This window comes from Nelumbo lutea, chromosome 1 (genome assembly GCF_056320005.1).
Source record: "Nelumbo lutea isolate HS-2025 chromosome 1, American lotus-T2T, whole genome shotgun sequence".
Taxonomy (NCBI): Eukaryota; Viridiplantae; Streptophyta; class Magnoliopsida; order Proteales; family Nelumbonaceae; genus Nelumbo; species Nelumbo lutea.
In genome coordinates, this window is record NC_142684.1 from 197,129,209 (window position 1) to 197,145,512 (window position 16,304).

Below are 16,304 nucleotides of genomic sequence, written 5' to 3' on the forward strand. Positions count from 1 at the left end.
CTCCATGTTTGTTTTTAGCACTCGTACCCATTATAAGAAATTCACGTCATTGCCACATTATGTCCTCGTTGGCAGCAACGAGCTGCAATCTGAGAAAACACCAAATTCAACGTTACTCCAAACCATGCCTTCTCAATTTCCAAGGCGTGGCTTGGAGCACCATTTTTTATGGAAAAATGGTTCCAACGAAACAAGCATTTCCAGCACTATTTTTCTAATGTGGCACTGATGTGTCACTGTTTTCTGGAGCAACGACATCAATGCCAAACAGATGCAAAACTCACACCACATTACAACCCTCAAATATCTTCTCATAAATGAGAAAATCAAGTATGGGAAATGTTCTAAACGCATGGCTGAAAGTGCTATTAGGTTGGTGTGAGGCACACCTGTGAGGAGGAGCAAATCCAAATTCCTTTCACGGAAGCTCCTGGTTGCGAGGTGAACCCCACATGGAAAGCCGTGAAACTATATATATTTGGTGAAAAACCCAAAAAGCTTGGAAAAGGCTTATGTTGAACTAAAAAATTGGAGTTCAGATCTGTGCCCCACATGGGGCAACCCACAATGTCCCACAGCACATCCCCGCTGTGTATTGAGAACATCATCCGATGATAGTAATAGAAATGATGATGTCATCATCGGGAGATATTCCCAATACACGACGGGGATGTGCTGTGGAACGTTGGAGAGATATTTGGTTCCATTGGTGTCTATTGAAAAAACATTGCCACATCAATGACACAGGCGTTGGCATTTATTGCAGATGAAGTAAATAGTAGGAAACTGACGCTTTGATTTTTGTACATGGGGAATTTGGGGAAACGTCAAATTCTTGTTTCCCCCAATGCCCGTGTTTCTTGAAACCAAATGTTGATGTAATATACTTTAATGGGCATTAATTTGAGATGGAGAATAAAAAACATTTAAAACGAAATTCAACCAAACAACAAAAACAAAAAATATTTAAAATGAAAAATATAAATAAACGTTTTAAAGTGAAAAAGTGCAAATAAACGCCCTATCCATAAGCACACATAGAACCAAACACATACGTTGTGTGTAGGGCACCCCTCGTGGGGCGCAAATGTGAACTGGAGAAATCGACCTTCTGGTGAAGCAAGTTTTGAATCTTTTGATAGCTCCTAAGCGGTTCAGTCAAGCAGCATAAGCCATGCTTGTCCTTCTGGCTCAACTAATATATGCGGGCGCCAGCCACTAATGCGAAGGGTGATATAAAAGTGGCACTGGCAAGGATTTCCGGGCTACAACTGAACTGGAAAACGGACTTAATCCAATTGCATTGCCATAAAACTAGATATTCTCATCATTCAACAACTCTTCCAAACAAAGACCTAATTTAAAAAGGCAGGGGGATAACAATAAGGGTCAGTTTGGTTCACATTTGGAATCAGAAACGGAATCAGAATCAAAATCTTCCAGAACAGGAATTGGAATAATCCATTCCCATAGTCTGTTTAGTTCAGACAGGAATGGTAAAAATAAGGTCAGTTTGGTTCACAGTTGGAATCAGAAACGGAATCAGAATCAAAATCTTGCAGAACAGGAATCGGAATAATCCATTCCCATAGTCTGTTTAGTTCAGACAGGAATGGGAATGAGAATTGAAATCAGCAGGAATGAGATTTCATTCCGAAGGGAGGGGCAGGGAATGACTTTTTCCTCAAAAAGGGGAATGCCATTCCAGCAGAAATGGAAATGGAATTCTAATTCCATCCAACCAAACGGTTAGGAATCAGAATTTCCAGACCCCTATTCCCACGAACCAAATGGGGCCTAAGTGTCTTGGAAGCTGTTCCACAATGATAAATGTAGGCAAAATCACATGAAATGCATTCTGAAAAAAAAAATGACAATTCAAGATCTCCAGTGTGGATACAGCGGCACCTGGTGATATACAGCACAAATTCCATCAAAGAAAAAAAAAAGAAAAAACTGTTGGCTATCCGGCTGTCCACTCTGTGGAGATTCGGGTAGAGAGCCTTCCCAGATAACAGGCGCCTTGCTTTTCTAACAACTTTTTTTGGTGTCCCTACCGGTAGCTTAGAATAACATCATCATTTATCTGTTAAAGATAAACAGAGAACATCAGTGATGAAACTGAACGCTACTTCACCCTCTGAAAGAATTCAGGGTTGGAACTTACAGACTTGGCTAGTTCTTTAGCATTCTCATTATCAAAGCCAAGAGTAGCCATTATCTTGTGGCCCGCGGATTCTTCTTCGGACCAAATGCCAAGAAGTAAATGGGTGGTTGTTATCTCTCCATTGTCACCTGCACTCGGTAAATGATTTAATTGAATAAAAAGGAATGGTTTCTCATGTAGCAATAGCACACACAATAAGGAAGGAAAACGATAGGACATACGTTAGATAAGGTTTTTGGTATTTCCATGAGTTGGAGTGCAAATAATTTAAGATCCCGATATTATGTAGCAGAAAGTCATAAATGAATGACCTAGGATGCATGTGCCCTACATATTTAGGCGTCGGATTTCGTTGTCAAATCTGGAAATTGTCCTCCGAAAGGAGAAAAAAAAAACCTAAAGGTAATTATCTCATACCATTAGTGTCCTATAATTTTGTGTTGGAGAATTTTATTTTTTTCCAAGTGTTCAAAAATAATGGAAAGGACCAACTGGTTTACTCACAAGATAAAGTTCATAGTTGAGTAGGTGACCATCCATCTGAAATCAATAGACATGAGATTTTCTTCCCAATGCAGATGGATAAACCTCTTTCAAGGTGTTACCAGGCCCAACCCTAGGGCTAGGGGGCAGATCTCTCATCTAGTGATAGCTAGCTTCCTTTTTACACCTAAATCAGGAACTGGGCTGAATCTGTGTTCTCATCTTGTGATAGCTTGCTCCTTCCTGATGCAGGTAGGGGCAAAGCCATTCTTTTTTTCAGTGTTCACATGTAAATTATAAACTGGATTATTGAATCTGTACTCTCAAACTTTTAACAGCTCCTACTTTCAGAATGTGATTCTGTGATATTGATATAAAAAATAAGAGCAACGCCCCCCCCCCACCCACAAATAAAGACAAATAAAGAAAGAAAGAGAGAGAAAAAGAAGAGGAGAGAGAAGTGAGCACTCTTTTTTCTACACTTGTGAGACTATCAAAGAGGTTTAAGACAAGATAGAGAAGCTCTCTACTTACATCCTTCCTTTACCTTCTTTCTTTCAGTTTTGTCCTTTTTTTTTTTTTTTTTGATAGGAAAACGGTAACTTTCATTAGAGAATTGAAAAGATTACAGGCTTACCACCCACAAAACGGTGTCAGCCATTCCATTTGCTAACCTTCTTATCCATTTAAAATGCACCCCAATCTCCCTTGCTAAGCTAATAATCTCTCTTAGAGGCTGTCTAAGAGACCACACTCCCAGGTTTCCAGCTTGCATCCACCCTATTACCAGCTTGGAGTCTCCTTCCACTTCTAATTGCTACATTCCCCATTGTTTCGCCAGTTTCAAACCTTGAAGTAAGGCCATTACTTCTGCCCTTGATGAATCTCCCACCCCAATTGGGCCTGAGTAAAGGGCCAAGACTTTTCCTTCCTCATTTCTCTACACACCCCCAACTCCCAACTGACCTAGATTACCCAAGGAGCTTCCATCAAAGTTTAGCTTCACCCTGAACTGAGGCGGTGGTACCTAACATTCTTGTACCTCAGGGGAGGAAGGCAAGGATACAGCTATAGCACTCCAATTTCTAATTAAGTCAGCTGAGGAGAAAAGTCCTTAAAGAGTTGATGTACTTTCAACCAGTGCATAACCTTGATGGTGACAATCTCCACAAGTGCTTCTTTGGATTTTTCTTGCCCTAGAAAGATCCTATTGTTTCTCTTCCCAAATTGACCATAGGATGGCTGCTCTTGTTATTCTCCACATTCCTTGGTTGTTGGACGAAGCTAGAGTCACACACCTTGAGGGGGGGGGGGGGGGGGGGGGGGGGTCCATCTGTAACCAAACAAAGAAGAGAACCAATCCCACAAATATTAAGCAAAAGGACAAGAAATCAAAAGACGAGTCACTGTCTCACCATTTCTTAAGCAAAGGTAACATACATGTGGGGAAAGTCTCCAGTTTGGCCTTTTCTTTGAAATACATCCATAGTATTGATCTTTTGAAGAGCTGCTTCCCAACAAAAAGCCCTAACCTTTGGCAGCACAGGAGAATACCAGATTTCTTTAGCAAGAAAAGAGACAGACACAAAAGAAGACAAAACTAAGGCGTTGAAAAAAGATGAACAAGAGAAAGTCCCTGAAGAGGACTCTTTCCTAATTCTACTATCTGGGCAAGAAAGATCTAGGAAAACTAAATTCAACACGGTGAATAACTCATCTGCAGAAGCCAATTCTGAATCCCTCAACCCTCTCCTCAAACCGAAATCCCAAGTCCCCTCAGACACACGAAGTGAGATGGTTTTGAATTTATTTAGGGAAAGAGAATACATTACCGGGAGTCTATCCTTAAGGGGGGTGTCCCCAAGCCAAAGGTCCTCCCAAAACATTACTTTATTACCTGAGCATGCATCAAGTCTGATGAAAGGCTGAAAGGAAGGCAAGACTCCAAAAATTGCCTTCCAAGGGGAGAAATGAGAAGCCCTAGGGTCAACGCCAACATCCCATCCATTAGCTGCCATCTCGTGAATACTTTCCACCACCAAGTGCCACAAACTGTCATTCTCCAAAGGAAATCTCCACAACCACTTTCCTAACAAAGCTACATTTCTTAATCCGGTATTGCCAATGCCTAGACCCCCCACTTCCTTTTTCCTAGAAATTACTTCCCACTTCACTAAATGGTCTTTTTTTGAGTCACCCGGTTCCCACAGAAAATCTCTCATGAGCTTTTCTAACTTATTGGCAACCTTGGCAGGAAGCTTAAAGGTAGACAGAAAATACACCAGAAGGTTTGCCAGAGTGGACTTGATTAAAGTGGTTCTACCCCCTCTTCCACCCTGCTAGCTTCTTAGTGAATCCTTCTAAAACTGTGTACCAAAAGTTTTCTGTTCTAGGATTTCCTCTCAGGGGCAGACCTAAATATACTAGCGGCCAACCACTTACCTCGCAACCTAAAGCCCTAGTCACCAACTGCACTTCATCATCTCGTAAATTCACCCCCGTTACACAACTCTTGTTCCAATTGATTTTCAGATTGGAGACTCTCAAAATGCATCACCACCAATTTCAAATTATCCATCTCCTCAATTTCCCCTTCACAAAAGAGAATGATATCATCCACAAACTGTAGGTGAGTGACAATCACTTGTTGCCTCCCAAAAGAGAATGATATCATTTTGTCTTACTTCTTTCTGTTTTGCTAAAAGCACCCACTAAAGCTCCCTCCTCTTGGTTCAAGTAACTTCTACTTCAGTTAGGTGTTTTGAAGATCTGCCTTCACTCAAAAGGCATAAAGTCTAATTCCTAATCATAATACAAATACAAAAGAAAATCCCCCCCCCAAATGTAACACACACACACATACACAAAAAGAAAAAAGTATGTAACTATGAACGGAATTCCGTACATCAGCAACTTTCTTTCTTGATTAGCTGCATAAATCTTCCCTTAATTCAATTTAGGCATGATAAAGAAAAAAATTAGTTAAGTCCAACTTGTAAAGCTACAAGCAATTTACATAGGTTGAGGAAGCTAGATTCAATAGTCAATAGTCCCATCTATATACTGGTCAAACTTGTCTTGATCTTTTCAGAAGCCTGTAAACACAATGTTCACTCAGACCAGGTATAGAACTATTTTCGACACAGGGCCAAACTGGCCAACGTTGAATAATTCAACTGTGAGGTTTAGAATAAGAATAAGAATAAGAAGAATAATTCAACAACAACAACAACAACAACAACAATAATAATAATAATAATAGAAAAAGGCTAGATTAGTGCCTTTCCCCAAATGTCTGTTGCCTTTGCTTAAGAAATGGTGAGATGGCGACTCATCTTTTTATTTCTTGTCCTTTTGCTTCTTATTTGTGGGATTGATTCTTTTCTTTGTTTGGTTGCAGATGGAATCCCCCCTCGGGTGTGATGAACCTCTTTTACTCTAGCTTATTCCAACAACTAAGGAAAAGAGGCAAGGTAATGTGGAGAATAACAAGAGCAGCCATTCTTTGGTCAATTTGGGAGGAGACAAACAATAGGATATTCCAAGGGCAAGAAAAATCCAAAGAAGCACTTGTTGAGGTTATCACCATCAAGGTTATGCATTGGCTGAAAGTACAACATCTCTTCAAGGACTTCTCCTCAGTTGACTTAATTAGAAATTGGAGTGCTATAACTATATCCTCTCCCTCTTCTACAAGAAAGTTGGGCACCACCGCCTCACTTTAGGGTGAAGTTAAACCTTGATGGAATCTCCTTGGGTAATCCAGGTCAGTTGGGAGTTGAGGGTGTGTTTAGAAATGAGGAAGGAAAAGTCTTGGCCCTTTACTTGCGCCCAATTGGGATGGGGGATACCTTAAGGGCAGAAGTAATGGCCTTACTTCAAGGATTGAGACTGACGAAACAATAGGGAATGCAGCAATTAGAAGTGGAAGGAGACTCCAAACTGGTAATAGGGTGGATGCAATCTAGAAACTTGGGAGTTTGGTCTCTTAAACAGCCTCTAAGAGAGATTATTAGCTTAGCAAGGGAGATTGGGGTGCAATTTAAATGGGTAAGAAGGTCAGCAAATGGAACGGCCGATACTTTAGCTAAGCAAGGAGCTACTAGGGAGACTTTGTTTTGGGCTTGTTGTAAGATTTTGTTTTGATATTCCATCCACTTTGTGGGTGGTAAATCTGTAATCTTTTCAAATCATCAATGAAAGTCACTGTTTCCTATAATAATAAAAATAAAAATAAAACTAATAATAACAACAGGTTTTCTTTTAGTTCCCCACTAAAAGACTTAGGTTCAGGTAGGGGTTGCAAGTCAGGGGCCCTGATTGAAGAATTTTATACTGTGTTGGGTCCATTCAAATATTAACAAAATCTCAACCCGAGCTTGCCCAAGTTGCAGCCCTAGGTTCAGGTTACCAAAGTAATTTTGTGTTGTTCTTCCAAGTACATCATAGACAACTTCATTTTCTTGTTGCATCAGGTGGTATTATTAGAGTGTAATTTGAGTTCGTATTTCTGTAACAATAGCAATTAAATTATCTGGATCCAAATGAGGTGTACAGTCTTGAGAATACCAATATTGGGGTCACCAACAATGTCAACAAGAATTATAGTTTTGAAGCAGTAGGGGAATTTAGCTTGAGAAGACAGTAGAAAGCAATGTTTAGAGAACTAGACCAGGCATAGAACCGGAGAAGGGAGAAGTTCATGGGTTCCAACAATGTCAACAAGAATTATAGTTCTGAAGCAGTCGGGAAATTTAGCTTGAGAAGACAATAGAAAGCAATGTTTAGAGAACCAGACCGGGCATAGAACCAGAGAAGGGAGAGGTTCACGGGTTAGAGGTTCGACCCATGTGGCATTACATATATATACTACATGTCACATAACTACTATATATAATATATTTTACAATTTTTAATGTACTTAAATATGCTGGATCAATGGTAAGCTTCTTAATTTTTAAAACAAATGACTAGGGTTCAAGCCTTTTAACTTACATTTTCTTTAAAATATGTGCATAATAATGTAATACGTATAGTCATTAATTAGCACAAGTAAAGAGGTAGATTAGTGGTAATAAAGTAATCTGTGAAAATAAAAGGTCTTGGGTTCAAAATTTTAAAATTTTAAAATTTCACTTATGTATGGACCTGGGCGGTTTCATGAAACCAGGACCGGTTCACCGATTTTTTGGTTAAACCGGACGATCAGACAGTTTTCAGTGGGTTTAAGCAAATCCGGTTATTGGGCAGTGACCAAACTGGTCAGTGCCCTGGGTCACAGTTCAACCAGCCGGTCTGGTCCAGTTTTCTAAACACTGATAAAAAACAACATATCTGGAAAATCAGATTTTCATTGGATATTTTTAAAGCAAAAATTAGCATTATATAAAAAGAAAAGAGGTATACAATAAGTATATTGTGTTGCAACTTTTCATTGGATATAAGTGATGAAATTTTTTATCAGGACTACATAACATTATCATCTATTCATATTCCCTTAGGAAACCCATTGTTGGAGAAAATGAGGACAAGTCTCTAAACTGAACATTGTGCCTAGACTTTTTTAGAAGAATGGCCAAAGGACCATTCTTGTTGGATACTTGAAAATCCAAAAATAGAGATTGAAGTAGGGAAACATGATAAAATTTTCAAATAACAGGCTATTGCTCCTTTCACTAAGGTTGTTGAAGAAGGAACTCCTGGCTCTATTTGAAGTTGAAAACAAAATGATAGAAGTTCAGAAACAAGTTAAAGAACTATGGGGATGATCTTCGGAATCCTTGGTGAGATGGATCCTGAACTCTATCTGTTACAATTTCTTTGATCTATGAAGATGGTACCTGCACTATTCAAAAATCTCCACTGACTTTTATCACTAAAATTCATAGAATTAGGACACAAAGGATTTGCTAATAACCTATATTTTTTCTCAGCTTGGTTTACTTAGAATTTACATAGTAATAATTACACAGACATATATTCTTGGTATCATGACCTGAAGAGATCTACTACAATTATTTCATAACCAAGACAAAGATCCTCCCTAACACAACTGATAATAAATATCTCCCACCCAACCTGTGGGCATGGCTCATGTAAACAGCTCCTTGATCATGCACAGGTTATTATATCACCCAATGAAGGTTGGATGTACATGGTACACCCAAATGAGCAATCGGGACTCAAAATTACAGCATACTAAAACAGCCATATACAGTCATTTAAAATTATTGCAACCATAAGAATAAATAAAGACAGAAAACTACCTGATTTCATTTTCTCATCAACTGCCCAATCAAGGGCCTTTTGAGCTGGTTCAGTCAATGGAGGATGTTCAGGACTAAAGAAATACATGTCAGATTTTCCAAGTAACTTGATAGTTTCTTCTCGCACCTTGAGAAGTGTGATTCCATTTGCCCGCAAAAAAATTGCTGCTAGACTGGTTCCTGCTGACAAAAGAGATAATATAAAGATGTGCCAATACATGATAGATATGGAAGACAATACCAAACTTTTCCTTCTCAATAAAAGTCTAAATAAAACATTTAAATCGCATGGCTATACGGTTTAAAATGTGAAAGGTAAAACAAAACCAAGTCCATGAAAATAAATGCTATGTAACTGTCAAACTACAGATGTGTGAAACCTTAGATCTCAACATGCACACAGTTGAAGTTTTTAGCATGTTCAATGGCACATTAATGGAGTTGCAAGTTATAATGGAATAAGTTAGTAAGTAGTGGGCATTTTTTTGGTGGTGGTGAGGTTCCTGAAATATAAAACTTTGCAAGATTAGTTTTCATACACATACAGTGATGACAAATTTTTATTTTAAGAAAGATAAAAGCACAGAAAAACAAATATAGCTCAAACCAAGGCAGGTGACACTATGGCCATACAAGGCCAAACATAAAATTACAAAGGAAAGATAGTCAAATACTGCATTTCTCTACAAAACACTTCTGCTAATACCACAATCCTATAGGCTGATCTAAGCCATCACAGAAATAAATTCTATCTAGTATCTAGATGCAAAAGCTTAAGCCTTCAGTGCGATAACAATTGTTTGCCAGTAGACCTGAAATATCAAAGTATATGAAAACAACAGATCAAGAAACAAGTACATGAAAGCCAGATTCCAAATGATAGGCACATAAAGAACAAATGAATATGCAAGCCAGCTTACCATACTGATAATGTCTGGGAGCTGATAGTTGATCTCAGTAGGACTGTCTTCTGGATATGTTTGAACAAGAACTGTATCATTAAGATAATTGAAGGCATAATTGCATTGAGAAACAAAGATACCTTCAACATTAAAACATGAGACACATTTACGAAGAACCACCATTATCATCTAAGCCTCGTCCCAAATATGTGGGGTAGACACGAATCTGTTTTGTTCAGTGCGGTATCCATTATTAAATTATGAGCCATTAAATCATTTCTCACTAATTCAATCCATGCACTTTTTGTTCTGCCCCCAGCCTCCTCTATACCCTTGAACTTGTAACAGATCACTTCTTCTTACTAGTGTTGTAGTGGTCTTCTCAGCATTACCAAACCATCTTAGTCTACTTTCCATTGTTTTATGGCCTATTAGAGCTACTCCTAGATTCCTTCAAGTAAGTTGATTTCTTTTTTTTTTATGATGAATGATTCAAGTAAGTTCATTTCTAATCCTACCCTTTCTTGTTTTCCTACTCATCCATCTCAAATTTGCATTTCTGCCACACTCGTTTTTGGACATGTAGTTTCATGACTGCACAACACTCTACTCCATAGTCTAGACAACATTACTGCCTTATAATCATTTTATAGAATCTTCCTTTTAGCCTAAGTAGTATTCTCCTATAAAATAAGACATTGGATGCTCCCCTCCATTTTGCCCCTCCTGCTCTAATTCTCCGAGTGGTGTCATTCTCATTCTCTCCCTTGTTATGGATCACTAAACAAAGGTAAAGGAATAGGTCACATTGAGGTATCTCTTGGTCTCCAATCCTAAGTGCACCCTGATTCCCACTCCTATTATTGTTAAATCTGCATTGCATATATTTTTCTTTTAGTGATATTAGTCCATAAATCTATTTTGCATTCAATTTTTCTCTAGTTTCATCAATTAATAACATGTCATCATAAAACAACAAAAACCATGGAACCTCCTCCAAAATATGTTTAGTCAATTCATCCATGACTGGTGCAAATAAATAAGGGCTAAGTGCCGAGCCTTGGTAAAGTCCCAATGTGACAGGAAACTTTGATGTCTCTTCTAAGGTGTTATAACATTGGTTGTTGTAGCCCCATACATGTCCTCGATTAGGTCCACATACCTATTTACAAGGAAACAATCTCCAAAATTGTTATCCTCCCTTGTTGGTAAGGTACAATCCTCTTACGAGACAATGCCCCCTGCCCTCCAGTGAAGAAGCTAGTACACTCGGTAATTGAGCCCTTGAAATTGGAGGGGGAACCCCATCTACATCACAGATCAAGGCCAACATAGGTTAAATTTCAGTTGCAAGATTATGAAAATAAGCTTATTAGTGTCAAAGATCATCATCAAGCATGAGTTTACATGCCCCTTGCAACCTGAAATGAAAAATGTTTTTCTCAATATGCACCAAATCATATGCAAATGAAGTCTACAGCCCAAAGGGGTCAAACAATGAATCTCTAGCCTCAAATCTACATTTCCAAATTGCCTTTGGAGACATAAGTTTGAGGTTTGAATAAATAAACCTGGTTCAAACCTAAAATTGAATCGCATGTCAGAAGAAGACAGCTTTATAACCACCCTTCCCTTAGGTAAGCCAACCATAAATACTTGTTAACACTGAGTTCTAATTCATTCATAACAAAAAATATACCCGTTAAAGATAATCCCCCAAAATAAAAACTTATAAAAAAAAAAAAGATGAACCCAAAAAAAGGAAATATGAAGATACAAAATCCTTTGAAAGCAGGACCTAACCCAAGCCATATGACAGCAAGAAAAAAAAAAAAAAAAACAGGCTCAAAGGCTAGATAGGCAAAAAAATGAGCAAGCTCAAGAGCACTGAGGCATATTCCTGGACAGATGAACCCCAACTTAATTAACCCCCGACTCCAGAGGCTGTAGCTAGATGGTCAGCCAATGAATTGGCATATCATTCAACCCATTTTGATAGATGTTCATTTCAGGAGCCAAAGATCTAACCTCCCTATGTGATTTCATACAGACGAAAGACCTGGATCATCCATTCCATTTATTTTCCAGCCAATAACCACTTAAGAATCTCTCTCTACGTCCAACCTATATAAAACCCATATACCTTTAAGTGATGTTATGATCTCTTCTCTTATCAAGTCCCTAGAGCCAATAAGGTCCTTCTAATCTTCCCCTAAAGATTTCTGAAGGCACCTTAGAGCCAATAAGGTCCTTCTAATCTTCCCCTAAAGATCTCTGAAGGCACCCTTACTTTTACATTCCCCAAGTTAATTAAGGAAAAAAAAAAAGCTTCGATTCAGCCAGACTGCTGCTTTCCTTGCGGGAAGCCAATTCTGTGAATGAGAATATACTGTTTACTGGCACATGCTCTTGCCACGTGATAGAAACTTCCATAACATCATCAACTAAGAAGTCTCTACACTAACTGTGATAAAAATTAACTAATTTCTCTTTCATTCTTTTCCTTATTGATTACCTAAAGAGCTGCTATAATTTTTATCAAACTTGCACATGATATTCCACCTTATGCACACAAGTGTGTCAGGGAGTTGGGGAGGGGGGAGGAGAAGATGCTCAAACAAGTTTAGGTTATTGAGAATGCTTTATTTTCATGTTCTAATGCTTTATTTCCAACGACGGTAATCCCTGTTAGTACCAGCTATAGGGAAAATGGCAAGAACCTAAACAAAAGCAAATTCCAAGGAGCAGATTAAAAGTTACATGAAGCGTTAAATGTACTGAATGAACTGATCTAATGAACTATACAGCATTAGACTGCCGATACCAACAAGAGTCACAAAAGCAGTTAACCAAAAGATAGCCCTAATATATAAAACTGATACAAACAACTCATTACATGTTGGGCAACTTGTTTAGTAGGAATAAATCCTTTTGCATAAAGAGAAACTAACAGAATATGCTTTTACGAAATATGGGATTAAAAACATCAGTGTGCATTCAAATTGAAAATTAAACCCATGGAACTACGAGGTCCATATCAATATTCACCTTGTCATAGAAGTACAGGCTGGAGCTCTAAATTTTATACGAAATCAATAACATTTTAACCAAATAAGACAAAATTTTCTAGGAACTCGAAAATCACTAACCCTCAACCAAGATCCCCATGAGAAGAGCTTCGGTCCCGGTATTCGGATATTTAAGCTTCCTGGCTTCCAATTCTGCCATTGCAAAAGATTTTATCGCCCTCGCAGACCACCTTCACCATTATTCAACAGAAAAGTTAAGCACGAACAAATCCAAAAACAAAATCAGTCCAAAATAAAAATAATATGCAGTCACACTCAATTAACCTTACTTGGGTATCTTCTCAGCAGGAGCCCTATCTGGTTTTCTGGAAAAGAAGAAGACAACAATCATAACAAATCAAAATCCTTCCGAAATGATGCCCTCAGTGCAGAGAAATCAAAACAAAAGTGAAACCGGAACTTACGCAGTCGGGAGACTAAACAAAACAGTTGCAACAGCCGAGCGTTGCCTGCGGAGTAGGGGCCTCAAATTGGAAGGACGAAGCGAGAGCTTATTCCCGAGCAAAGTATTCACCAAAATTTCCGGTCTGAGATAACAAGGGAAGGATTGAGAAGATTGGATTGGTTTTCTACAGGCTGATTGTGAAGCGGCAGTTGTTGACGGTAATACGGAGAGCGTTCGAGCGGCCATTGCCCACAAATCCTGATTACTGAAGGGGATGGAATGGAACAAAAAATAGGGCTTCTTTTACGAACCAGCAAGAATTTTCACAGGTTGTTCTTGGATTCAAACGAGGGAGCAAACAAAGAATCGAATCGGGGAGAAGCAGTTTTTAGTCGAATATGACCTTGTAGTTTCTCTGATTTTTCTGCGAGGAGGGTTCGCTTCTCTCCTCAAGCAAGCAAAAGCTGTTCTTGGTAAGAAGGATAGCCGATAGCCACGGACCACGGTCTGCGACTTTGGCTTTCGATAAAACGGATAGCAATGTCTGATGTCTCTGTTACAGGACAGGTGGACCGGGAGTGCGACAAGCGTGAGAAGAATTGTAGTTACGGAAAATTCCCGATCAGTACCTGTAATTTGGTTCGACTGACAATTTAGTCTCTAAACTTTAAAATGCGATAATTTAATACCTAAATTTTTAAAATGCCACAATCAGTTCAAAATGTAACAATTTAATACCTGTAATTTGGTTCGACTGTCATTAAGTGATATTTGAAAAGTCAAAAATAACCTTTGAATGTCATCTAATTCTTTTTAAAATGAACAGTCCCAAATTCTACATTATTCTAAATATTACCAACTTTGTTGAATAGAAGAGGCTAGGGTTTGGGACTATTTAGATTTTTGTCAACGTTTGGATGGTTGATAAAAAGAATTAGATGGCATTCAAAGGGCATTTTTGACTTTTCAAATGTTACTTAACGGCTGATTAAAAGACTAGTTAACAGCAGCTACTAGATTGTCACATTTGAAAGTTTGGGTATTGGATTGCCACATTTTAAAGTTCAGGGACAAAATTATCATTCAAGCCAAAGTATAGGGTATTAACCGAGAATTTTCCCAACTTAGGCATTGTTTGGCGATGTTTCCATCTGTTCCTGTTTTTTTGGAAACTTTGGCCCTATGTTTGGCAAATTGGTTTTTGATAACAAATTTTTGTTCTACAAGAAGAAAAATAGCATTTGAATAATAAACTATTTCTTAACATAAGTTTTGCAAAGGTTATTAACATACAACAAAGGACAATCTTCATAATATTCAACATATAACAAAACACAACCATGGGATTAGAAAAAAATCCCACCCATTCGGCATAATATATAAGAATTAATGAGATTAGAGAAGGAACCACACCCATTTGGCAAAACATATAACAAATGCAAACAAAATAATATAAGAAAAACGATTTCAGATCACATCGGTTACAAATTGTTTAAAATTCATCTTTGTAGTGAGAGCAAAAACAAGTTTAGGTGAATCTAGCTGGAGAAAATGTGAGTTTAAAATAGAGCACACGATACAAAACTAGATGCGGTGATGAGACGACATACTTGTTGACACATTCTTGGCCAGAAATGTCGTAAGTGTCGTTAGTGCTTTCTACCATTCGCTTGTCGCCCAATTGGAGCCAAGGGAGTCCCTCTTTCCTTTGAGATTTGTAGTGGCAAGTTGGAGGAGTTCACTATCGAACGAAAATGTTTGGTAGGGCTTCTTTCTATCATTTAGTGTGAAATATCCAAAATACTCCTTCTCTCACGTGGGAGTCGTTAACACGTATTCATTAATAGGGGTTAACGTCATGGGAACTGCACGTTCCCTAGGAATGCGTTCTTTGGGTGTTGTTCTTACACGAAACACCTTGTTTTTTTTTTCTTTTGTTTTTCTTGTACCAAACGCATTTATGCTCTGTGAGAACACTGTGAACACGCAATACATTCTCGCAGAATGTTGCCAAATAGGGCCTTAGGTGGATAAAGTCAGGACATAACTTCTTATGTAAATATGGAGGATTCGTAAATAAACTAGGAAAATGAGGGTGTTTTAGGGCTATTCTCTAGCGTGGATAAAAAATTGGTGGGTGGCTAGTCCACACTACATCACTTTGGCATGAATTAATCTATGCCATAACATAGTCCACAAGTATTTTGAACCTGGATAGATTGTGTGAACCACACTATGGTGTCTTAGGGGGTGTCCAATCCATACCCATAGTGGAGTTATATAGCACCGCACTTTTTGATTCCATTTGCCTCATATATGGTTCATGAAGTAATCTATAGGGTGGGCAATATTCGATTAACATCGGTTTTAGTTTTTCGATGTTAATTCGATTTTTGTAAATTTTGGTTTTCAGTTTCGGTTTTTAGAATTAAAAAGTCGGTTAACCAAAAAAACTGAAATAACCAAAATTCATTATATAATATCTAATATATAATATATAACATAGAATGCTATATATTTATATATTAATATATTATATATAGTATATTATAATGAAATTTAGTTTCATAATATGTGCGTGTGTGTGTTATAATATACAATATTTTATGTATGTTAATGAAATTTGGTTTTAACCATAAATTGAACCGGAAATTTTGGTTTTGGTTATTTCGATTTTCTTGTAATTCGATTTTGGTTTGGTTTTATTTTTTTATTTCAGTTTTTAAATTTTTGATTTATTCAATTCGATATTTAACCAAATAAACTGAATGCTCACCCCTAGTAATCTACACAATAGATCATAAATGTCTAATTTTATAATTTATATGATAAATAAATTGAAAAAAAGGCATCAACAATTGAATATTAACCAATAAATATTAATTTTAACAAAAATGGTAATAAAATAATTTTAACCAATAAATTTTAGTGCCTTTATAGGAGGTTTCTCATTGGAATTTTTTGGCAAGTGAAGTGTGATGCATTTGGTGTTAGGTTGCAAGCCGAACACCA

The 16,304-nt window shown here is 37.7% G+C and overlaps 1 protein-coding gene across 1 annotated transcript; it reads right to left on the bottom strand.

The window, feature by feature from the left end:
* Nucleotides 1-1,831: 1,831 nt before the first annotated feature.
* On the bottom strand, nucleotides 1,832-13,866 carry LOC148880213 (Double Clp-N motif protein). The gene is made up of 6 exons (XM_088962057.1): nucleotides 13,312-13,866; nucleotides 13,177-13,212; nucleotides 12,968-13,077; nucleotides 8,917-9,096; nucleotides 2,168-2,295; nucleotides 1,832-2,086 (listed from the first exon to the last, which is right to left on the bottom strand). The coding sequence occupies exons 1-6, from the start codon at nucleotides 13,536-13,538 to the stop codon at nucleotides 2,054-2,056; spliced, it is 714 nt and encodes a 237-aa protein (XP_088818183.1). The 5' UTR covers nucleotides 13,539-13,866; the 3' UTR covers nucleotides 1,832-2,053.
* Between the last annotated feature and the right edge of the window lie 2,438 nt (nucleotides 13,867-16,304).